Source organism: Tachysurus vachellii, chromosome 4 (genome assembly GCF_030014155.1).
Source record: "Tachysurus vachellii isolate PV-2020 chromosome 4, HZAU_Pvac_v1, whole genome shotgun sequence".
Taxonomy (NCBI): Eukaryota; Metazoa; Chordata; class Actinopteri; order Siluriformes; family Bagridae; genus Tachysurus; species Tachysurus vachellii.
Genome location: NC_083463.1, coordinates 7042813 through 7069747, shown reverse-complemented (window position 1 = coordinate 7069747; position 26935 = coordinate 7042813). Strand labels below are relative to the sequence as shown.

Genomic DNA, 26935 nt, shown 5'->3' with positions numbered 1-26935 from the left:
CTTAATTCTACATTCAAACAAAACTCAAACGTACAACAATGACAATCCGACAGACATTAGAATAATACTACGTTAGTCGACCCTTTAAAAGGAAAAGGAGTTCTCGCTTAAATGTCATTTGTTTATAAGAGGATGCTACAGATACACACACACACACACACACACACACACACACACACACACACACACACACATTACTCCAATCTCCACCCATTCACTGAATTACATCTGATTGCTTCCTCGGCTGACTAGCCAGTGCTGCAATTATTCTTCTTTCATTACCAGGAAAACCCCTTGAATTTTCCCACAGTGTTTAAGAACGTGGACAATTTGACCAAACAAAAAAAAGAAAGAAAAAAAAAAATGACATGACATTTCTGACATTCACTATCTTTCACAATGTACAGGTTCACTATAGAGCTGCAATTTTAAGTAATAAACCTGTAGAAAAATAAAGTAATAATCATTTTTATGAACATGTACAAAATAAACCATAAAATATTAAAGAAAAAAAAGAATAACTTTTACAAATCTAAGCATACATTAAAAAATATCTGTAAATACAGTGATGCCTCGAGATACGAGTTTAATGCGTTCCGTGACTTTGCTCGTATCTCAAATTGCTCGTATCTCAAAACAATTTTCCACATTTAAATGAATTGAAATCCCATTAATCCGTTCCAGCTCGCAAAATTCCACTCCAGTGGTTTTGTTTATGTTTTGAATATAAAAAATGTTCAGTACCTGTATTTATAAATGACAAATATTGTGTAAAAACATACAGTAATAAAAGAGAATGTTAAAAAAATAAACTGGTTTTACTTTACGGAAGATGCGCACGGAGGTGTTGAGGGAGGAGTAAACAGGAGGAATTTTGTCTCGTACGTACACTTTCACTTTCGTTCACTTACTCACTACTGTATACTCTTAATGCTACTTTACACTTAAAAGTAACTTGACTAAACTTCACTAAAATTAACGAACTTAAATCAAGCATCGTGTTAGTTCTGGCAGGCCACGTCATCAAGCGTGCATCAGCTGGTAATCAGCTGCCCACGACACTCACCAATCCGGTTATGACATCCATATTACCCGACCATTTAAATTCCCATTCATTGAGCCGCTCTAGCGCTTCGCTGCTGCTGCGATCTAAACTCCCTCCTCCAACCCCGACTCCACCATGCCGGAACCCGTGTTCGTTGTACCAGTTTACGTCATAAATCTCCACATATTTTTCTCTCTCTCTCCCTATCTCTAATTATTTAATGATTTATTTATCAATTCATTCATTTATTACTTTCCAAAAACGCGTAAGCGAGCAAATCTAACACTGTGCATGATTAGTGGTTCTGTTATACGGGGGTCTATTCTATTTTCGCTGCTCTCTCCGCTCTGTCCGTGCGCACGGACGGGCGCGTGGATTCTTGCCCAGAACAGAACCATACTGCCAACACTAACTGTATGCATATCATCTAATAAATTCTCATTTGACAAAGTGGTCCCGACAGAACTGAAATTCTCTTAACTTAACTGAACTTAATTGCTACAATTTCTGTTTCCTTTACATTAATTTTGCTTAATTTTCTTCATCGCTTTTCTCTTCACTTGTTTTTGCCTTTTTTGTCACTCTTTCCTCACTAACATCTGCCGGTCGTTTTAATAAAAACCTGTCCGGTCGGCATATCAGATGCGGTGTAGTCGCACAAGTTACATTTTTTAACGGATCCAACGCTCAAAACGGATCCGAAAATTAAGGATCCGCAGATGGTCGGCACCTCACGCAGCGCCTTTGCGACACTCCATAGGAAATGAATGACTTCCTGTTTATCGGCCGTCGTTTGCCGTGTGAAGTGGAAAGGCGGCTTTAACCGAGTGAGACGCGGGAAGCTGAGACGGGGGAAACAGAGCACACGTGGTTGTTTGGGGATCTTTGTTTCGGCGGCTCAGATGCTCGTATCTCAAAATTTGCTCGTATCTCAAGGCAAAAATTTGGTGGAATCACAGCTCTTATCTCAAAAAATTTGTATGTCAAAGCACTCGTATCTCGAGGTATAACTGTACTATAAAAAAGTTACTGCAAACAATCTCAATATTGCAATATATGTATTATAATATACTGTGTGTTAAAAACACTAAAGTAAACCTGGACCATCCAGATCCTCACCTTCTTCTTCTTCCGCAGCACAACTTTCACTCCATCCACAGAGACCATAATGTTGACTTTCTTCTTCTTGATGTTCTTCACTTTAAATTCATACTGTACATAAAACAGAGAAAAGGAGATAAAGACATTACTTTCCATCTGCTCACAAAATAGCAAACATATATTTGTTATCATGATTAAACTTATTCTTCGCTATTTGATATTAATGAAATAAGATCTAATCACAAGTCCTTCCTTCCTTCCTTCCTTCCTTCCCTTCTTCCTTCCTTCCCTCCTTCCTCTTCCTTCCATCTTTCCTTCCTTCCTTCCTTCCCTTCTTCCTTCCTTCCATCCTTCCTCTTCCTTCCTCTTCCTTCCTCTCTCTTCCTTCCTTCCTTCCTTCCCATCTTTTCCCTTTCCTCTTTCCTATTCCCTATTTTCCATCATTCCTTCCTTCCCTTCTTCCTTCCTTCCCTCCTTCCTCTTCCTTCCTTCCCTCCTTCTTCTTCCTTCCTTCCCATTTTTTCCCCCTTTCCTCTTTCCTATTCCCTATTTTCCATCATTCCTCCCATCCTTCCTTCTCTCTCTCTCTCTCTCTCTCTCTCTCTCTCTCTCTCTCTTATTGTAATAAAAGGTGCCATGGTGAGGAAAATATTTTGGCAATTAAAATGCAAAAGAGGGTGCTGTGGCTTTCATTAAAAAGTGTCTAGCGTCTCATTAAAAAACAGGAACGGCCTGCCGGGTGAAAAGTGTATCAGAATTAGTATAAGGAGCTTTTTTTTTCAGAAACTGTCATTTTCTTTTATACGAGTTTCCTTGTAGAATCTCGGTTATCCCGTATGAACCTTAATAACCTGTCGTCTGTCTTTCTCTATTGCAGCTTTCTCTGATGCACCTTCAATTGTGAATGTATAAGCTGGTAAAACATAGATGCTCTTGTTTATCTGAGCGGTTTGCTTATATATATATATATATATATATATCCCCTTCAATGCATTTCCCCCCTACTGCTTAACACAGAGCACATGCATACATAGTTCTAGAATTTTAGTTTAGTTAGAGCTAATAAGCTTTACATTCTTTCAGTTTAGAAGGAAAAGCCGAACAAAAAAAACAAAAAAAAACTTCCTGCCAATGAACAGATGCTACAGCCAACAAGGAAAATCAACACAAGCTTTTAAAATAAATATTAAAAAAAAAAATCTAAATTAAAAAAAAGCTTTTAAATAAGAGGTTTTAAACATATGGTTTTTTTTCAATAAGCTGCATAATATAATTTGGTTTTATGTTTATTATCTCAAAAAAAAAAACATTCTTGTTCTTCTTTCTTTTCATTTATCCCTCCCCCCAGTATCGTTATTATTATTATGCATTCAGAACACTGCCTTTCTCTCAGTACCGGGTCCTGGGGTGCTCTGAAAAGTGCACTCATAAATAAAATGCTATTATTAATATATTAGATTGTAATATATGTTTTTTTTTCCCTGTTGCCTGGATGGTGAGTTTCTGCCCCATGCAATTTTTTAGCTTTACATATCTGACAGGTTATAAGCAGCATCCAAGCATCCAGTATTTTTCTATATAATCTAGAATCTAGAGTCCCACCCACGAGCCGGCTTTTTACTATGCGTATCCTCATAGTCACGTGATATCGGCCACATGCAACGTTTCAGACTTTTGCTCATGCTGCGTTACTCTGCGTCACGGAGTAAAGCTCTATCCGCCCGTCTCCGCACGCCTGAGCTCACAGACACACGTGATTGGCTGGTGAAGCTGAGAGAGCTTGCTGTCTGTATGTTTACTGTCCTGGCCATAGGTAGCTGTGGGATACGAACTTGTAAGCGTTTCTGTTGTGCCATTTTTATTACGTTTGTAAGAAAGCTTTTTTTTTTATGAAACATGACAACCAAGCATTTAACATTGGAATAAAGGAAAAAAAAAAGATTCGATTCAATGAGGATTCAAGCATTCTATGAGAAGATGCCAACTCCAAGTGGTCTTTAAGGACAAACCCTCCTAATCGGTACACAATTGTCAGACTGTATATGACTGTAGAAAGGACATATATTATTATTCATAATAACACTCTCTGGTGTTTATAACAGTTTATAATCACACCATTCAGTGTCACTCAAATGACAATGAGGTTCACTTTTGAGTCTGGTTCCTCTCAAGGTTTCTTCCTCTTCCATCTAAGGGAGTTTTTCCTCACCACAGTCACCTCAGTCACCTCCGGCTTGTCCATTGAGGATAAATAAAACACATTTAAATATAAGTCTAATATTTATCTTGAACTTTTTGTACAACATTTCGTATGTTCTGTAGAGCTGTTTTGAGACAATGTCCATTGTTAAAAGTGCTAAAAATAAATAAAATAAAAACTGATTTGATTGTTACCACCCAGAAGTTTTTCTTCCCTTGACCAGAGCGACTTACAGAAGTCTTGCTCAGTAAATATATCCTGATATTGCCTGACTAGGTGAAGGATTTGGAATACCATCAGTCTAAAAACTCGGAAATAAAGCAAGAAAAGCACACAGACCGGTAGAAGTAGACCAGTATCCTGTAGAAGGGGTAAAACTTTGAAGGGGTAGATACTGAGCTAGGTGCAAGAAAAGAGAAGAAGAGTCTTGATGCATGTCTTCCTTGTACCTGAGAGAAGGAGGAAGTCGGACATTCGAGCAGATGATGCTTGAGGATCAGAGAAATCCAATGCAATGCAATGTAATGCGAGGAACTTTGAGGTAAGAGGATACTTATCCGTTTTTGGCTTAATAGGCAAGTATCAGCGCGTTAAATCTGATGTGGGCAGCTACACGAAGCCTGTGGACAGACTGTAGCAATGAGGAGGTGCTGGAAAATTATGAAAAATTGAAAACAAGTTGTTTTTCTGCATTCTGGATAATTTGCAGAAATCGAATGGTGCTCAGAGGCAGAGCTGCCAGGAAGGAGGTGCAGAAGTACAGGTTTGAAATGATATAATTGCCGAATGAGCACCTGAGTGACCGTGTCCCGTGGGCACGGAAAAGAGACGAATCATTCTGCTGTCGTAAAGGAGACAACAATATGAGCATGTCAGATAAGCAACCGATTGTCCATGATTACTCCCAAGGCTGCAGAAGGCCTACTGTTTAATGACAAGACAGCACACTTTACTTCTTATCCGTTTATAGTCCGATTTAATATTCAGGAACTAAAGGATTCCTCTATAATGTATGCTATAGGAGATATAAACTATCCTTTCTCCAGCCTTGAATTTAATCAGCATAAACCAGAAAGTTTTAAAGCTCTCTGTCCTGGTAGATTTTGTATTTATTAAAACAATTAAAAAAAAAAATAATAATAAAAAAAAAGAACAGCTTTACCATGAAATGTTAAACACACAGTTCCTGATCCATAAAACGTCCACCTTATCAGAATAAGTGCATGAATATAAACTGCGAAATTAACAGCGCCGTAACATCAGATGCACTGAGTATTTATTCGTTGGTTACAGTACAGCAGCAAAGACATCAGCGTGGACGATTTACAACTGGGATTACATACAAACGCATGCATACTGTATCTGCTTCAGAAAAGCATGCGTGGATTCATGCTACACACTCTGAATGTGTGTATGAGAGAGCTTCGGATTTATTTCACTCCGCAGGTGAACATGGATCCCTTATGATGAGAATATTCACCCATGACTGGTGCGAGGACTAAAGAGCTGCCACTTTAACACCATATTTTACATGCTGTTAGCCGAGCTAGCGTTATCCGGAGACGCTGAGGCGTCGCTGTCCTGCCATTTATCTATAACGACGCACAGTACCTTGAAGGTGGAGGTGCTGAATACAGAGGGGAACATCAGTACAGAGACAGAGAAAGAAAAAGCATAAAGGCCACTTCTATATTTCTCTCTCTCTCTCTCTTTCTCTCACTGGTAAATGTCAGATTATCATCTACAATCGGTAAACTATTGCCTTAAGCATGAGATTTCTTGAACCGCTGTGATGAGAAGGAAGGAAGAAAGTAAGAAGGAAAGGAAGAAAGGAAGGAAGAGGAAGGAGGGAGGGAAGGAAGGAAGAAAGTAAGAAGGGAAGGAAGGAAGAGGAAGGAGGGAGGGAAGGAAGGAAGAAAGTAAGAAGGGAAGGAAGGAAGGAAGGAAGGAAGGAAGGAAGGAAGGAAGAGGAAGGAGGGAGGGAAGGAAGGAAGAAAGTATGAAGGGAAGGAAGGAAGAAAGTTAAAAGGGAAGGAAGGAAGGAAGGAAGGAAGGAAGGAAGGAGGGAGGGAGGGAAGGAAGGAAGGAAGGAAGAAAGTAGGAAGGGACAGCTGCCTGTGGGCAGCTACACGAAGCCTGTGGAAAGACTGTAGCAATGAGGAGGTGCTGGAAAAATATGAAAAATTGAAAACAAGTTGTTTTTCTGCATTCTGGATAATTTGCAGAAACTGAATGGTGCTCAGAGGCAGAGCTGCCAGGAAGGAGGTGCAGAAGTACAGGCTTGAAATGATATAATGGACCGAATGAGCACCTGAGTGACCGTGTCCCGTGGGCACGGAAAAGAGACGAATCATTCTGCTGTCGTAAAGGAGACAACAATAGGGGACAACAAAAGGAAGGAAGGAAGGAAGGAAGGAGGGAAGGAGGGAAGGAAGGAAGGAAGGAAGGAAGGAAGGAAGGAAGGAGGGAAGGAAGGAAGGAAGGAAGAGGAAGGAGGGAGGGAAGGAAGGAAGAGGAAGGAGGGAGGAAAGGAAGGAAGAAAGTAGGAAGGGAAGGAAGGAAGGAAGCAAGGAAGAGGAAGGAGAGAGGGAAGGAACGAAGAAAGTAAGAAGGGAAGGAAGGAAGAGGAAGGAGGGAGGGAAGGAAGGAAGGAAGGAAGGAAGGAAGGAAGGAAGGAAGGAAGGAAGGAATGAAGAAAGTAAAAAGGGAAGGAAGGAAGGAAGGAAGGAAGGAAGGAAGGAAGGAAGAGGAAGGAGGGAAGGAAGGAAGGAAGAGGAAGGAGGGAGGGAAGGAAGGAAGAGGAAGGAGGGAGGAAAGGAAGGAAGAAAGTAGGAAGGGAAGGAAGAAAGTAAGAAGGGAAGGAATGAGGGAAGGAAGGAGGGAGGGAAGGAAGGAAGAAAGTATGAAGGGAAGGAAGGAAGAAAGTAAAAAGGGAAGGAAGGAAGGAAGGAAGAGGAAGGAGGGAGGGAAGGAAGGAAGGAAGGAAGGGAGGAAGAGGAAGGAGGGAGGGAAGAAAGTAAGAAGGGAAGGAATGAGGGAAGGAAGGACTTGTGATTAATTTCATTAATTTCATTAATATTAAATGTGAACCCGTGTGATTCAGCTGCCTACCAGCATTAAGTCAGCTTGTTCTTACTCACACAACTGTAATAAACAATGAAGCAGGATTTGAGGTGTGGATAAAAGCGAGGAAAATGGACAGAGTAATCAAACTGGACAAGATGGAGTACAATCCCTGGAATGCGAAGGGAATGTGATCTGTGGAAACAGACTTGGACACGACAGCAGGAAAGAGTCTGAAGGCTCGGTTATTTATTCTGAAGCACGCGGACGCTCTCAGAGATGACGTTATTTCTATTGAATGCAAAACTCAAAGGAATTTTTGTACTAAATGTCGCTTCATTTAGGAGGAAATTTCACATGTATATTCCGCTACATTCCCTCTTAAACAGCACATCAGTCGTAGTGGGACGTTCTATAAAACGTCAAACATCTGTTTGTGTTAGTTCACATCCTCCAATCTGACGTATCCATATTAAATGTAATGTTCCCACCACTTCACACCTCGCTGATTAAGTCTGCACAGGCTGTATAAGTACTGTGGTCCAGTATGTCTACTTTTCTTTCCTTTTTTCACCTATTTATATTTTCACTTTATATTTTTTATCGTTATATAAATATATATTTAATATATTATATAGTTTAGATTTAAGAGTTATGTTCCGAGAACACAGCAAAAAGTATTCACTAGTAGTAGGGGGGAAGGAAGGAAATCTAGGAAAAATGTAACATTATTTGGAAAGTATAGATAGAGGGAAAAGATAGGAAGGAAGGAAGGAAGGAAGGAAGGAAGGAAGGAAGGAAGGAAGGAAGGAAGGAAATTTAGGAAAAATGTAACATAATTTGGAAAGTATAGATAGAGGGAAAAGATAGGAAGGAAGGAAGGAAGGAAGGAAGGAAGGAAGGAAGGAAGGAAAATAGGCAAGAATGCGACAAATAAGGAAAGTAAAGAGGGAGGGAAAATATAGGAAAAAAGAAAGAAAGGAAGGAAGGAAGAAAGAAAGAAAGAGTTAAAATATAAAATAATTTTAGATACAGAAAATCAAACTGCGAAAAAATCAGGCACAAAAATAACAACAACAACAACAAATCTCTTTCGTCCTGGACATTCTGTGCTACGGAAAAAAGTTATTTTATTATTTTTTATTTTATTTTACTATTCTATTCATTCTCATTGTGGTTTCTTGAAGCTGCACAACCATAACCAAATACAGCTTTGCAACAACAATAGCGTTAATTTGTCATTAAACATATAATTTCTTTACTTTTTTTTCTGCTTAAGACCACAGCATTACGTATTATTTGTGTTAGTACACGTGTGTACATTTGGTGTAGATTTAGACACAGAGTTTCCTAATCATCAGGTCATGACAGTAAGCAGCACACTGGCACTGTTTCCAGCTCACTACGCTAGCTAATAAATGTATGATCAGTAATTCCCTGAGAAATAAAAAGATCACACACATTTATTTGCAGTGTGGTCTGAGAAATGTTTGCGCATTAACAAACGGATTTTAATGATCCGTAAATCCATAATAATAAAGATTTGCTGACAGCTGGGAGAAAAAGCCTAGCTCGAGTTTCCCTCAGCCGGACAATGAATCGCATTGATCGTGCCTCGAATTCCACTCGAACCTTAATCTGCAAAGCCACCGCAACCTGAATGCTATTTAGCTAACACACACACACACACACACACACACACACACACACACACACAAAGCTGATGGATACTAGTCAGGGTAAAGTGGAAGTGTGTTCTAGCATAGCGAGTCAGTCACAGCAGTTACAACATTCTACTCTTACATGATTAAATACTTATTCACCCTATAATGAGTTTATCGCCGCGAGTCTAATATAAAACGAGTCAGGACTCTGTTGGCTTTCGGCGTGAGACGTTTGTTTTTAACCTCACGCTGAATTTGAGTGTTTTGAAGACAACACCTTCGAATATTAGACGCTTATAATCAAGCGCTTGGAGCATCTCGGGGAGCAGAAATAGGTTTGAATCACCATTTACTTTAGAAATAAAAACATTTCTTTCTATGGAAAAATGGGGCATAAAGTTTGGGCACCAGTGGTTAAAATTTCTGTTAATGTGAACAGTTAAGCAAGCGGAAGATGAAAGGATCTCCAAAAGGTATAAAGTTACAGAGAAACACATGGCTGCTTGATGGCTGGGACAAGGTTAAAGGAGTTAAAGCTTTGAAATTTGCATCACCTGGCCTTTCCTAACGATGACTAAACAAGACATAACCCTAACAGGCTAATTAAGGCCTGATACCTTGGTCAAAGTTATCTAAAGGGCCCTTTTACACCTGGTCACTTCATGCGTTTTCTGTGATCCGATAGCTGTCCGATGGTAAAAAGCCCAGGTCTAAATGTCCTCCGAAACGTTTGAGACGGATATAAATCCGATGGTACAAACCACTTCAGGAGGTGGTCTGAGACACATTTCAGATGAAACTGGACAGGTGTAAATGAATGTGTTTGTTCAAGCCACATACGTCAGCGCTATACTCCTCCCAAACGGAAGTACGTCACTCGCAGGTGATCTTTCACCCAGGTGTCTCGTCGGGTCTTAAAATGCACTGTTGCCGCCGGCGACAATGCAGCAAACAGTAAATGCTGTTTTTTGTAGCATAACCGTCGTAACATGTTTTTCGTCTTCTTTTTGATTGCATTCTGAAAACCGCATACACCAAAGCGTGTTCCATTTCAATTACCCCGGAAATGAGGTCAAATATATTAGCATTTTGGGCGGAAGTAGAAAGATCGGATTGATATCCGATTCGCCGAGACGCATTTATGTGGCCTAATGTAAATGGAACAGTTTTAACAAATCTGATAGCTATCGGATCAGAGAAAACACATGAAGTGACCAGGTGTAAAAAAAAAAAAGTCTCCTGGGGATCCCATTCTTTCGCAGCATGCTGCTTTCACTTTTTCACTCTAACATTATAGAAAACAAAAAAACAATACACTGATATTGCTTAAAATATCGTAAATACGTGTGTTGTCCTTATGACTTTATTATTATTTCTTTTTATTTACCTTTATTTTACCAGGAAGTCTCACTGAGATCAAAAATCTCTTTTACAAGAGAGACCTGGCCAAGGTAGCAGGCATACATAAACACATCATAGTAAAAACATACATACATACAATCATACAATACAAGGACTTCTTCAAGAAAAACAACCACATGTCTCCTTTACCACATTTTCTTATGATGGTCTTAAATGTATTTATTGATATACACGTTTCTAATTTAATATCTTTTTGCAAATTATTCCATGCCCATGGTGCATAGTATGAAAATGCAGTTTTCCCCAAATCTGTCCAAACCCTTTATGCTTTTTGGAGATTATTTCATCTTCCATTTGCTTAACCTGGGGTGCACAAACTTTCGCATGCCAACGTATGTACGACTACAAATTATTCAAGCTCTGAGTATCTACTTTTTTTAATCATATGAGCTTCATATTAAGCACCACGGTGGAGTGTGACAAAGATATTCACAGTTGTAAACTCCATTTTTTAGCCTCTGGAACATATAATGAAGTTGTTAATACAGCAGCGTATAGTATTCAGGTTACACCTCGATTACACACGTAACACTTTTACTGTAAATGATATCAAGGTGAACAGGATGCTGGAAGTTGTTTGCTAACTACAGTTCCTGATTAGCATGTGGCTAGATTTGGTATCGGTTGCTAAGCTGTTGTCTCCAGAACAGCCTGAAATACCTATCGGACTCCATCTCCAAATGAAAATGTCAGGCTCATTATGCTCATTTCAACAGACTCCTTACAACAATAGCGCAGTTAGATGTGAGATATAGCATTACAGAGCGCAGTGACATTTCCATATTTTTAAGACTTCAGGAGTTCGATGTGATGCAGGGATTAAACAAAAAAAAAACAAAAAACAAACGAGTGCTTAAGGGCAGCGTTTGCAAACGGCAGACGTTTGCTACTGAGACTTACACACAAATAGGAAGATTATAAGAATAGGGAGTTTATAAGCTGTTATTTATTTACAGGGTTACTTATTACAGCTCAGTGCTGAACAAATAATGAATACATGAGCTAGCTTAACGGGCATGTTAAAGCACCGATGTGCTAGCCTGTCTCGTGTTGTGTTGCCTGGAATAAAGGGTAGCGATCATAGTAAGGTTATAGCATTGAGGAAGTGGATGAAGTGTAAACATAGCTACATGCTACACAAACGTCAGTCAGGAATTACATTACAGCAAATTAAAATTGAAAATTTCTGTTATAAAAAACGGATTATAAAGTAAAAAAAATATATATATATATTAAAAAAAAAGGAGCAGAAATGTCAATTGTTCGGATGGGTTTTTTAATTAATTTATTTATTTATTTAGCGTTTTAAACAATTGACGTCATTGCAAAGTGGAATCTGAATTTTGGATTGAGATATATCACTAATTAACAAGCCAGAAGAGATGACGACAAGGAGGAACTCCCTGAGACGATGGACTTAGGTTAAGGGAGCTTTTTTCTTTTTTTTCCATTGTTGAATATGTTTGTCAACCAAACTTCAATTAAAACCCCATACACTTCTACCACTAAGTATAGTAAACTATGTCCACACTAGCTACAGCATTGTGCATTGTGAAGAGAATTATGTCTAATTATGTCTTTTTTTATTTTGGTTGCTAAACCTACCATCACTGCCGGGTCGCTACAAATAAACCACTAAGAGCCCAACCGCAATATTTACTCGTCCGGCATGCCCAGGCATCTTCGTCCACCCCTGCGTTATTTCTAGACTGTTGACATTCTCGTGTCTCGTATAGACTCGTATAAACTTTGGCTTCTTTCACATATGAGACAGAAAACATAAACGCTTCCTGGTTATTTTAAGGCGACACCCTGTGCCGCGTTTTCATTTCACACGCCTGTGTTGACGGACTCTAACGATCCAGACAGCATCTGAGTCATAAGACTTTAACGGCACAGCTGTCTAGGCTTACGCTGTGTGGCTGGCATGCAGACAGACGTTGTATCAGCACATCAGACATCAGACATCATGGATCACGGTGACGACGTCTGGGCTTTAGCAGTGTTTTGTTTGGCAACCTCTCGGATCAAGCAGGAGAAACAAACAGATAACTGCTTCGGTCCGGGTTCACTCACTTATGGAGAGCTTCCAGGTTCTTTTTTGTCGCCTCTGTAACTGAATCAGCTCTGAAAGCTCTGAAAGCTGGAGCCTTCTTAAGCGTAAACAATGTCGTACGTCGCTTCGTTATGAAGGTCGGCTTGCTGTGACGTACGTCTGTTACGTCTCGGTGACAAAAATGTTAAAACTGCATGATAAATGCAACCGTGGTGTGAGGTTTGGTTAGAAGAAACAGAAGATCTGTTCTGTGTCCATGGCTACTAAGGACATAATGCTGGATTGTGTTTCCATAGCGACCTGTCGAGTGCTGCCCGAGACATCTTCCAGGACAAAAGGAGAGAAGAGCAATTTGCCGTAAACTGACTTCATTTGATTCAATGAGATACGGCACACACTTCATCTCTCAGATTGGGCAAACATCAAACATGGATAGCGATTGATGCAATCAGTCTATAAGAGCAGAGGCAAACAACTTAATACCGCACGAGAGGAACGATCACACTTTACAAAGTTGGGTCTGAATAAAATGTCTCACACTGATCAGTTTTTTTGCAGCTCATCATCAAGTTTTCTATTTGCTTCAGAGATAAAATCAGACTTTGTTCTCCTACATGAAAATGGGACACTTTTTAAAAAATAGAAATGATAGAAATAAAATGATAGAAATGCCCTGCTGTGATTTTACCTGCAGTCCGATTATAACTTTGAAAACAGATGTCACACTTGTTTGATTCTTTTAACTTTCTCATTTCACTTACAAAAGCTTCGTGAGCAATTCCCCAGAGCTTTATGTCAGTCCGGCTTAAGTACATAAATGGATATGAATACATTATTGTGAACGAACAGATCTCGACTTCCAGGCATTGGAAAACGAATGTAATCGATACCTTTAAAGAAGGGAGAGGGATATATTAAAGCTCTTCCAGCACAGTCTGTACTGTCCATAAATGGCATTAAGAAAGGGGAAGTAAAAAAAAAAAAAAAAGTCAAGGTGAGGTCTGGAAGACAGAGAAAGGACCGGCAGGAAGGTTTATTTGACCCAGTAACATTGATTCACTGTTGGACTGCTTACAGAAACATGATCTGCATGGAAGAGTCATCAAAACTTAAACAACCTGTCTAAAAAAACGTTCTGTCTAAAACAAAAAACCCCCCACATATTTACTTCTAAACAATAGAATAAAATAATGCATTTATATTAATATAACTGCTATAGGGGGCACGATGGCTTAGTGGTTAGCACGTTCGCCTCACACCTCCAGGGTTGGGGGTTCGATTCCTGCCTCCGCCTTGTGTGTGTGGAGTTTGCATGTTCTCCCCGTGCCTCGGGGGTTTCCTCCGGGTACTCCGGTTTCCTCCCCCGGTCCAAAGACATGCATGGTAGGTTGATTGGCATCTCTGGAAAATTGTCCGTAGTGTGTGATTGCGTGAGTGAATGAGAGTGTGTGTGTGTGCCCTGTGATGGGTTGGCACTCCGTCCAGGGTGTATCCTGCCTTGATGCCTGATGACACCTGAGATAGGCACAGGCTCCCCGTGACCCGAGGTAGTTCGGATAAGCGGTAGAATATGAATAACTGCTATATATGAAATATAACGTTTACTTGAACCCTCTCTGATTACAATTTCTCCAGTTTTTGCACTTTATATTATACAGTATACACACTGATCTGCACTATTTTGTGTATCTGTCCTGTAGTGTTTTGTACTGTTTGCTTGGACTGTATTTGTCTCACGTTGTCACACAAGGTTGCACACGATGTGCTTTGTCTTTAGCTCTGTGTTGTTTTATGTAGCACCATGGTCCTAGAGAAACGTTGGTAAATTTAACCAAGTACTGCATCAGATATATATATATAATGAAATGATTATATATGAAATGATAATTGAAATGATAATAAAAGCTTCTTGACTTGACTTGTGGACTGATACAATTAAAAACAAATCTCTATGTCACAAAACAGCTTTATGGAAATAGATGAATTTAGAATCTAAATATATATATAGATCATCTTTAATGAGCAAGCCAGAGATGAGAGTTGTGAGGAAAAATTCTCTGAGAAGATAAGAAACCTTGATAGGAACCATTCTCAAAAAGGAACCCGATCTTTAGCGGGGCGACACCAGAGAGTGTGATTATAAAATAATTCCCCTTTCATATATGGCCAAAAAGTGCAATGGTGTAACCAGTAATTAATTCTAGTTTTAAATGAAGTTAAAAAAGTTTAAGTTATCGACTGTTCACCTATCCATCATGGTAGCTGTTAAGCATAGAGGTGGATCTAGTATACTATGGAGATGTTTGACAACACAAGTGGCACAAGAAGGTGGTTGATGGAATTCAGTATATATATATATATATATATATATATATATATATATATATATATATATATATATATATATAAAACTTCTGGATGGTAGTATGACATTCAAGAAACTAAAGCTGGAAAGAGATGGGGCAATGATTCGAAACATACCCCAAAACATCCGTTCTTAAAATACTTTAAGAACTGAATGCTGAAGCTTTTGGAATAGCTCTTCCCATCCCCTAACTGGAAGATCTGTAAAAACCTTGAGGTAAATTTTAAACATGCTGTCCATGCAAGATGGTCCAAGTATAGACTACACAGCCAAATGTACGATATATGGACGCCCGACCATTACACCCATATGTGCACTCTTCTATGCTTTCCACTAGATGTTGGAGCATGGCTGTGTGGATTTGTGTTCATTTAGCTACAAAAGTTTTACTTAGGGCTGGCACTGATGTTGGGTGAAGAATTCAGTTCAGTCAGCATTCTAGATCATCCCAAACCTCTCATACAAGCCCTGGCAACTTGTCGACCTCTCTATGTGCTGGTCTCAGCCCATTTGAGACAGAGACATCTCTTCTATGTTTAGAGTGCTGCTGCTCGCCTGCTTCATAACCTCCATGAGCTCTCGTGTGACACCCTTACAAGACTTTTTAAACTCTTGCCTTCACATTCCAGGTCTCGGAGGAATCTGCACCACTTTATCTGCTCCCAATTGCACACCCACACACCAACCTTAGTCCCTCTGGATAGTTTTTTTTTTTTTTGAGCATTTCTGCTTCAGTGTCCTGACTGATCAGCAGGGAAATGAGTTTCTGCCTAGAAACAGAATAGCCCTGTGTCTCCATTTCTTCTTCAAAGGATATAAAGACATGGCTGCTCAATGCTTCTTTGTATTTTTTTTCCTGTACTTGCTTTTACCTGCCCTTTGAAATTGTGCTTTTTGTGTTACCCACTAGAATGTCTGTACAACAAGCACCCACATTAAGCAGCGTTCGGGCCAGATAGCCAAACAAACTATACAAACTGCTTTGTATAATTGTGATTTTAGCTGTTTGTGTGATGCTCATGCTGGATAACAGCATCTGCCAAATGTACTAAATGTAAATAAAAAAAAAAAATAATTAATGATTAGTTTACTTTGTGCATCAATATCTTTTTTTTTTTTTTTTTTACTATTGTTCGTAGTTGCCTTATTGTGCACAGATGATAAATTATATCAGAATCAAGAAGCTTGAAAGTACAGTCGAGCGCAAAACTGCCATATGGTAGAACTTGCTTATTTATCTTCATTTAGTATCTTATTAAGTTTCACTGTGGATCTCGAGTCAAGCCTACAAAAACCAGATAAGAAATGGGAATACACCCTAAATTGGGCAGCAGCCCATGTCAGAGCATGTTCTACCGCTTATCCGAACTACCTCGGGTCACGGGGAGCCTGTGCCTATCTCAGGCGTCATCGGGCATCAAGGCAGGATACACCCTGGACGGAGTGCCAAGCCATCGCAGGGCACACACACACATACACTCATTCACTCACGCAATCACACACTAGGGACAATCTTTCCAGAGATGCCAATCAACCTACCATGCATGTCTTTGGACTGGGGGAGGAAACCGGAGTACCCGGAGGAAACCCCCGAGGCACGGGGAGAACATGCATCCTGCTATACATATCTATAAAAATCTTAATCATATTAAAGGTGAGGTGCACGATGTTTGAAAGCCAATGTTGACATTTGAAATCACCAAAACAAACACACCCCTAACACAAATGGGTGTCACCCCTGTTTTGATAGCTCCGCCCGCACACATACATACGTAACCCAGGCAACTATTTTGGTGGAACCTGCTGGGGCAGCTGACCGAGGGGAGATTTTTATCAATAAATGAACACAATGAGTAATACTATGGTAATACAGATGTGTTTTTGTAGTACAGTGTGTTGTACCGTGAAAGGTTTAGCTCCGTTTCACGCGGAAGACGACGTTCAACACCTAGAACCCGAGGTAACGGCAGGTATCCGCCATGTCAATGTTTCAATCGCTTTCGGCTAATGTCAGACATGCGCACTGAACACTCTCTGCCGCATATTGACAAGACACGCCCCTTTATGCTAATGTCAGACATGCGCACTGAACACTCTCTCTGCCGCATATTGACAAGACACGCCCCTTTATGCTAATGTCAGACATGCGCACTGAACACTCTCTGCCGCATATTGACAAGACACGCCCCTTTATGCTAATGTCAGACATGCGCACTGAACACTCTCTGCCGCATATTGACAAGACACGCCCATTTATGCTAATGTCAGACATGCGCACTGAACACTCTCTGCCGCATATTGACAAGACACGCCCCTTTATGCTAATGTCAGACATGCGCACTGAACACTCTCTCTGCCGCATATTGACAAGACACGCCCTTTATGCTAATGTCAGACATGAGCACTGAACTCTCTCTGCCGCATATTGACAAGACACGCCCCTTTATGCTAATGTCAGACATGAGCACTGAACTCTCTCTGCCGCATATTGACAAGACACGCCCCTTTATGCTAATATCAGACATGCACACTGAACACTCTCTCTGCCGCATATTGACAAGACACGCCCCTTTATGCTAATATCAGACATGCGCACTGAACACTCTCTCTGCCGCATATTGACAAGACACGCCCTTTATGCTAATGTCAGACATGAGCACTGAACTCTCTCTGCCGCATATTGACAAGACACGCCCCTTTATGCTAATATCAGACATGCGCACTGAACACTCTCTCTGCCGCATATTGACAAGACACGCCCTTTATGCTAATGTCAGACATGAGCACTGAACTCTCTCTGCCGCATATTGACAAGACACGCCCCTTTATGCTAATATCAGACATGCGCACTGAACACTCTCTCTGCCGCATATTGACAAGACACGCCCCTTTATGCTAATGTCAGACATGAGCACTGAACACTCTCTCTGCCGCATATTGACAAGACACGCCCTTTATGCTAATGTCAGACATGAGCACTGAACTCTCTCTGCCGCATATTGACAAGACACGCCCCTTTATGCTAATGTCAGACATGAACACTGAACACTCTCTCTGCCGCATATTGACAAGACACGCCCCTTTATGCTAATATCAGACATGCGCACTGAACACTCTCTCTGCCGCATATTGACAAGACACGCCCTTTATGCTAATGTCAGACATGAGCACTGAACTCTCTCTGCCGCATATTGACAAGACACGCCCCTTTATGCTAATATCAGACATGCGCACTGAACACTCTCTGCCGCATATTGACAAGACACGCCCCTTTATGCTAATATCAGACATGCGCACTGAACACTCTCTGCCGCATATTGACAAGACACGCCCCTTTATGCTAATGTCAGACATGCGCACTGAACACTCTCTCTGCCGCATATTGACAAGACACGCCCTTTATGCTAATGTCAGACATGAGCACTGAACTCTCTCTGCCGCATATTGACAAGACACGCCCCTTTATGCTAATATCAGACATGCGCACTGAACACTCTCTGCCGCATATTGACAAGACACGCCCCTTTATGCTAATGTCAGACATGCGCACTGAACACTCTCTGCCGCATATTGACAAGACACGCCCATTTATGCTAATGTCAGACATGCGCACTGAACACTCTCTGCCGCATATTGACAAGACACGCCCCTTTATGCTAATGTCAGACATGCGCACTGAACACTCTCTCTGCCGCATATTGACAAGACACGCCCTTTATGCTAATGTCAGACATGAGCACTGAACTCTCTCTGCCGCATATTGACAAGACACGCCCCTTTATGCTAATGTCAGACATGAGCACTGAACTCTCTCTGCCGCATATTGACAAGACACGCCCCTTTATGCTAATATCAGACATGCACACTGAACACTCTCTCTGCCGCATATTGACAAGACACGCCCCTTTATGCTAATATCAGACATGCGCACCGAACACTCTCTCTGCCGCATATTGACAAGACACGCCCTTTATGCTAATGTCAGACATGAGCACTGAACTCTCTCTGCCGCATATTGACAAGACACGCCCCTTTATGCTAATATCAGACACGCGCACTGAACACTCTCTCTGCCGCATATTGACAAGACACGCCCTTTATGCTAATGTCAGACATGAGCACTGAACACTCTCTGCCGCATATTGACAAGACACGCCCCTTTATGCTAATGTCAGACATGAGCACTGAACACTCTCTGCCGCATATTGACAAGACACGCCCCTTTATGCTAATATCAGACATGCGCACTGAACACTCTCTCTGCCGCATATTGACAAGACACGCCCTTTATGCTAATGTCAGACATGAGCACTGAACACTCTCTGCCGCATATTGACAAGACACGCCCCTATATGCTAATGTCAGACATGCGCACTGAACACTCTCTGCCGCATATTGACAAGACACGCCCCTATATGCTAATGTCAGACATGTGCACGGAACACTCTCTCTGCCGCATATTGACAAGACACGCCCCTATATGCTAATGTCAGACATGAACACTGAACACTCTCTGCCGCATATTGACAAGACACGCCCCTTTATGCTAATATCAGACACGCGCACTGAACACTCTCTCTGCCGCATATTGACAAGACACGCCCTTTATGCTAATGTCAGACATGAGCACTGAACACTCTCTCTGCCGCATATTGACAAGACACGCCCCTTTATGCTAATATCAGACATGCGCACTGAACACTCTCTCTGCCGCATATTGACAAGACACGCCCTTTATGCTAATGTCAGACATGAGCACTGAACTCTCTCTGCCGCATATTGACAAGACACGCCCCTTTATGCTAATGTCAGACATGAGCACTGAACTCTCTCTGCCGCATATTGACAAAACACGCCCCTTTATGCTAATATCAGACATGCGCACTGAATACTCTCTCTGCCGCATATTGACAAGACACGCCCCTTTATGCTAATATCAGACATGCGCACTGAATACTCTCTCTGCCGCATATTGACAAGACACGCCCCTTTATGCTAATGTCAGACATGAACACTGAACACTCTCTGCCGCATATTGACAAGACACGCCCCTTTCTGCTAATTGGCCACACGTTTGTTTTGTTAGTTGGCCCGACTCAGTTTTCTGAAGCATTTTTCAAACATTCTGCACCCCACCTTTAAGAGGGAAAAAACACTGCATCATAATATATATATATCTCTATCTATATACTATAGCATTACATATGATGCAACGAACATCTTAGACAAACTTTGCCAAAAACTTTTTTTCTGGGAGCACAAACATTTTTACATTTACATCATTGGGCAGACACCATTATCCAGACTGACTTACTTTTTATATCATTTTTACACAGCTGAACAATTTAGGGTTAAGGGCCGGTAGCTTGGTGGACCTGGGACTCGAACACACGACTTTCCGATTGGTAGAGCAACATCTGAACCACTAGGCTACAACATCCCTATGATGGAGTACATTAGAAATCACTAATTATTATTAGGGGGAGTGTGGTGGCATATGGTGGCGTAGGGGTTAGCACAATAAAGTAAGGTAAGGTAAACTTTTATTGTCCCCAGTAGGGAAATTTGTCTTGGGCCATCACCCATGCTGCAATCATACAGAACATACATTAGACAGATACAATTCACAGGATATTGAATACATAAAATAGCAACTATGTCCTTCCCCTATTTAACAACTTCACCGACACTGGGATAAAAGAGTTTTTAAATCTATTTAATCTGCAGCGAGGAACCCTGAACCTCCTGCCAGAAGGCAACAACTCATACTCCATATTCAAAACATGGGAAAAATCACAGACAATCCTCTCAGTGTGCATATTCTCCCTGTGCTTTAGGGGGTTTCCTCAAGTGCACTTGACTACATAGTGTACAGTTACAGAATTGAAATGATTCATAATCATACTATTTGTGTCACCCAGATGAGGATGACTACTGACTCATTTGTAATCTATGGCAAAGTCGAATCTGTCTTTAATATATTTATGGGATGGGCTTCCTTAGTGAAAAAAGCTACCGCTATGTAGGACCCGCAGACCTACGTACCTATTAACTAAAAGGAAGTGAACCAGAAATGAAAATAAACCAGAAGGGAACTAGGAAGGGATTGACTTGCATGACTTTTCCCCCCCATCTTCCTGCCTTTCTTCAGTCTTGTTTCCTTCAACGGTGTCACGATCATATTGCGTGTTTATTTACTTCTTGTGTGTACGTGGGTGGATGTTTCCTTATTCCTTTGCCAATGTTTTTTTTTTTTTGCCACTTGCAGAAACCTTCCTTTAGTGCGTAGAACAAGCATTTATAAATTCTCTACTTTATGGAAAATAATGTATTAGGCATCAAATTAGTTACGTATAAGTGCTGCCTTGATTTTCTACATTTAAGAAATTTAAATATTTGCATGAATAATATTCATTCATTCATTCATCTTCTACTGCTTATCTGAACTACCTCGGGTCACGGGGAGCCTGTGCCTATCTCAGGCGTCATCGGGCATCAAGGCAGGATACACCCTGGACGGAGTGCCAACCCTTCGCAGGGCACACACACACTCTCATTCACTCACGCAATCACACACTACGGACAATTTTTCCAGAGATGCCAATCAACCTACCATGCATGTCTTTGGACCAGGGGAGGAAACCGGAGTACCCAGAGGAAACCCCCGAGGCACGGGGAGAAAATGCAAACTCCACACACACAAGGCGGAGGTGGGAATCGAACCCCCAACCCTGGAGGTGTGAGACGAACGTGCTAACCACTAAGCCACCGTGCCCCCCCTGCCATGAATAATATTGAGAATAAAATATACAATATAATAAGAGAATTAAAATAACACGAGAAATATCAAGCTCATATGAAAGCTTCATATTAAGCACCACTGTGGATTGGGACATGACTAAGACCTTTACTGCAAAACATGGAAACAACAAAATTTCTAATTTTTTTTTTTTTTTTGCCCAGTGGGAATTTTATCTCACTAAGCTTTATCCTTTACATTCTGGCATTGACAAGAAGCTGCGTTATTGAAGATTCACTTTTATCAACTCTGGTCCCTAATTCTCTAATTTTTTGTAATATGAAGTTATATTTTAATTACATATTTCTTTTTAAATTGTGGCTGTGCTTTGAAGAAGGCTGCAGGCTGTTAATGCTGCTTTCATTGCAGGCTGCTTTCATTGCAGTTAAGCTTTCAGGCTGGATCGTGAACGTTAACCGGCGTTAGAGACGGAATCAGAATGAGTGGAGTCTTGTTCTCTCGTTCTCCATCTCTCTCAGTCAAGCGTGTTCTATGAGAAGGCTGGAAAAGCATGTCGGGTATGCCGAGGTGAGGGACCGGGTTCAGGAAGGTCAGGTCTTCTGAAGTGGAACAGACACAGAGGCTCTGTAGAGACTGAGCCGTAACGTGAAGGGGTGGGAACTGGATGGAGCTTTGTGTTGAGCTTTAGTCTGGTTAAACATAGTCAAGTGATGACATGAGATGATCATGATGATTATAAGGACTGAATATTAGTTGAAATAAGTACATGATCATTTTAAATATATTTTAATAATATAGATGACTACAGGTTTGCAAGAGCAATATATATATATATATATATATATATATATGAACGGTTGACAAGTTTATATATACAGTCGTATGCAAATGTTTAGGAACTTTTAGGAAAATGATTTTCATTTATAAATATTTGGGTGTTTGGATTATTTCTGCTAAAGGAGGCTCTACTAAATATTGATGTGATTTTTTTTTGTCAGGGTGCCCAAATTTATGCACCTGTCTTATTTGGTTTTGATGCATATTGCACATTTTTTCTGTTAATCCAGTAAACCTCTGAAATATTACTGTGTCCTTCAGTTAACACCCAAATATTTATAAATGAAAATCATGGAAATTGTCAGGGGTTCCTAAACCTTTGCATACGACTGTATATATATATATATATATATATATATATATATATATATATATATATATGTATATATATATAAAATTGTGTGTGCCTGTACATGACCATAAAAACTAAATTCCCAGCATATTCTTTTGAAGTTGATTGTAAAATTGGCTTCAAATCTGTTTTTATCGCAGCTCTGAATGGTTGACAAGTTTAAGCAGAGCCTAGAGTGCAATCCATCACACGATGCATTTACTGTCAGCTGGATGTGGGTGATTTTCTCTTTTTCGACAGTATTTAGGGACAGTTTAGTGCCATGAGTGACGTAACCAGTCCAAGACCAACATGAGCACCAAGACTGACAGAAAGAGCACACGATCCGATCACACGATCCGATCTCACCCAGAAGAGGACGGATTTCCTTTAGAGTCTGTTTTTTTTTTATAAGGTGTCATCTCGGGAACGTTTTCCATGCCATGGTCACATCTGTTTTTTTTTGTTTTGTTTTGGAACTAATGTACATCTAGTTTTCTGTGTGTGTGTGTGAGAGAGTGCATGTGTGAGAGTGTGAGAGAGAGTGTGAGAGAGAATGTGTGTGTGAGAGTGTGTGAGAGAATGTGTGTGTGTGAGAGTGTGAGAAAGAATGTGTGTGAGTGTGAGAGAGAATGTGTGTGTGTGTGTGAGAGAGAATGTGTGTGTGAGAATGTGTGTGAGAGTGTGAGAGAGAATGTGTGAGAGTGTTTGTGAGAGTGTGTGTGTGTGAGAGAGAGAGAGAATGTGTGTGTGAGAGAGAGAATGTGTGTGTGTGAGAGAGAGAATGTGTGTGTGAGAATGTGTGTGTGAGAGTGTGAGAGAGAATGTGTGTGAGAGTGTTTGTGAGAGTGTGTGTGTGTGAGAGAGAGAATGTGTGTGTGTGTGTGAGAGTGAGAGAGAATGTGTGTGTGAGAGTTTGAGAGAGAATGTGTGTGACAGTGTTTGTGAGAGAGTTTGTGTGTGTGTGAGAGAGAATATGTGTGTGTGAGAGTGAGAGAATTTGTGTGTGAGAGAGAGTGTGTGTGTGTGTGTGTGTGAGAGAGAGAGTGAGAGATAATGTGTGTGTGAGAGTGAGAGAGAATGTGTGTGTGTGTGTGTGTGAGAGAGTGTGTGTGTGTGTGTGTGTGTGTGAGAGAGAGTGAGTGTGGGTGTGAGAGAGAGCGTGTGTGTGTGAGAGAGAGCGTGTGTGTGTGTGTGTGTGTGTGTGTGAGAGAGTGAGAGAGAATGTGTGTGGGTGTGAGAGAGAGCGTGTGTGTGTGAGAGAGAGCGTGTGTGTGTGTGTGTGTGTGTGAGAGAGTGTGTAACAATGCTGCTTGGTAACAATGCAGACTGTTAAAGGAGATCAGATAAAAGTCACCTGTATGTTTAGCTTTAATAGACAACAACACAACTGGTCCAGGCAGCTGAGAGCCTTCTACTGTCCTGTTCTAACAAACACACCATGATGTTCTTGTGAAGTTTAGGGAAGTGATCATGACTTCCTCTTCCTCTGTCAGTATGTTTTACATTTACATTTACGGCATGTAGCAGACACCCTTATCCAGAGTGACTTACAACTGAGCAACTAAGGGTTAAGGGCCTTGCTCAGGGGCCCAGCAGTGGCAGCTTGGTGGACCTGGGGTTCGAACCCATGACCTTCCGATCAGTAGCCCAACACCTTAACCACTGAGCTACCACATCCCTATTTTATCAGCACTGAGTGTGTGTGAGGTTTCAGAGCAGGACACGTTGTGTTTTCATGTCCACTGTGTCACTAATGAACTCAAAGCAACATCTGTATTATTCAGATAATCTAACATTTTCATTTGCACAGCTGTGTGTGTCATGTTATTGTTCAGCAGAAACACCCTTCAGTTCTCTCCCACTTATCTGATCGAGCCGTCACCACGGAAACATCAACATTCCAGTGTCAGGACCGAGGAGACACCACACTGAGCTGGAGTTACATTAGATACACACACATTCTCTCACACACACATTCTCTCTCAAACTCTATCACACACACACACACACACATTCTCTCACACACACATTCTCTCACACACACACATTCTCTCACACACACACATTCTCTCACACACACATTCTCTCTCAAACTCTATCACACACACACACACACATTCTCACACACACTCTCTCACACACACTCTCTCACACACACTCTCTCACACACACACTCTCTCACACACACACTCTCTCACACACACACTCTCTCACACACACACTCTCTCTCAAACTCTATCACACACACACACACACACATTCTCTCACACACACATTCTCTCACACACACACATTCTCTCACACACACATTCTCTCTCAAACTCTATCACACACACACACACACATTCTCACACACACTCTCTCACACACACACTCTCACACACACACTCTCTCACACACACTCTCTCACACACACACTCTCTCACACACACACTCTCTCACACACACACTCTCTCACACACACATTCTCTCACACACACATTCTCTCTCAAACTCTATCACACACACACACACATTCTCTCTCACACACATTCTCACACACACTCTCTCACACACACACTCTCTCACACACACATTCTCTCTCAAACTCTATCACACACCCTCTCACACACACACACACACACATTCTCTCACACACACATTCTCTCACACACACATTCTCTCTCACACATTCTCTCTCTCACACACATTCTCTCTCTCTCTCACACACACACACACACACACACACTCTCTCTCTCTCTCAAACTCTCTCACACACACACATTCTCTCTCACACTCTCATACACACATTCTCTCTCACACACTCTCACACACATTCTCTCTCACACTCTCTCACACACATTCTATCTCACACTCTCATACACACATTCTCTCTCTCACACACACTCTCACGCACACATTCTCTCTCACACACTCTCTCTCACACTCTCTCACACACATTCTATCTCACACTCTCATACACACATTCTCTCTCTCACACACTCTCACACACACATTCTCTCTCACACACACTCTCACACACATTCTATCTCACACTCTCATACACACATTCTCTCTCTCACACACACACCCTCTCTCACACATACTCTCACTCTTATTCATTTACTCACACTCTTACTCACTTACTCTCACACATTCTCTCTTTCTTTCTCTCTCTCTCTCTCTCTCTCTCTCTCTCTCTCTCAGAGAAAAGCGTTATGACGACAAGGATTTTGTGATACTTGTTTGTCTTTATTACGTACATCTTGGTACGTGTTTTTTAATCGTCTTTGCAGAGAAACATTCCATAAACTGCTTCATGTTAAATAAAGGGATAAGCAGATCTACACTGACTGACAGAAGTAATATAACATATTTCACAAGTTCCACAGGTTCAGAGAGTTTATTTATTCAAAATTAGCTCCGTGCAAAGGAACGATGTTATTGTCCACACTTGATGTTATGTCGCCATGACATCTGGTGATGCACCGACCATTTTATTATTTCATTTAGCTCTGGAGCTTTCAGTTATTTACTGTGATATTTAGAAAGGAAAATGTATTGCACAAGCCTAATGCCTCAGCATGGCACCCACATCTGTATTTGGAACTGGACGGATATTTCTGAGAAGGCAGATTTGCTGTGTTTGAGACACTAGAACCCTCCAATCTAGAGAGATTGTAATTGTGCAGTTTTCACAGACAGAAAAACTGAACCTTATTAAAAACGCTGCTAGACCGTGCGAACGTGCTCCTGTAATTTCTTATTTAACATGTTTGCAATTTAGTCTTGCTTTCATTATTCTGCCATTGTGCTGCGGTGCTGAGATACGACAGGAGCCGAGCTGCTGCTTATTTCATCGCTCAGGTGGTTATAAACCACACTGCTAACAGTGTTTAGTATTGGTGTGGAACATTACGTAGCAGTTTCATCACATCTGTGAACACAGAGACGCACAGAGATATACACAGAGACACATACACAAACTTACAGACACACACATACAGACACACATACACACAGAGATATACACAGAGTCACACAGACACACACACACATACAGACACACAGAGACGCACAGACAGAGATATACACAGAGACAAATACAC

At 41.1% G+C, this 26935-nt stretch overlaps 1 protein-coding gene across 1 annotated transcript in view; it reads right to left on the bottom strand.

Annotated features, from left to right (window-relative positions):
• The window catches only part of nos1apa (nitric oxide synthase 1 (neuronal) adaptor protein a), a 144406-nt gene that overhangs the window by 79474 nt on the left and 37997 nt on the right, over positions 1-26935 (bottom strand). The window contains exon 3 of the mRNA XM_060867501.1: positions 2165-2257. Coding sequence (XP_060723484.1) covers positions 2165-2257 — 93 coding nt within the window. The remainder of the gene's footprint in view (positions 1-2164; positions 2258-26935) is intronic.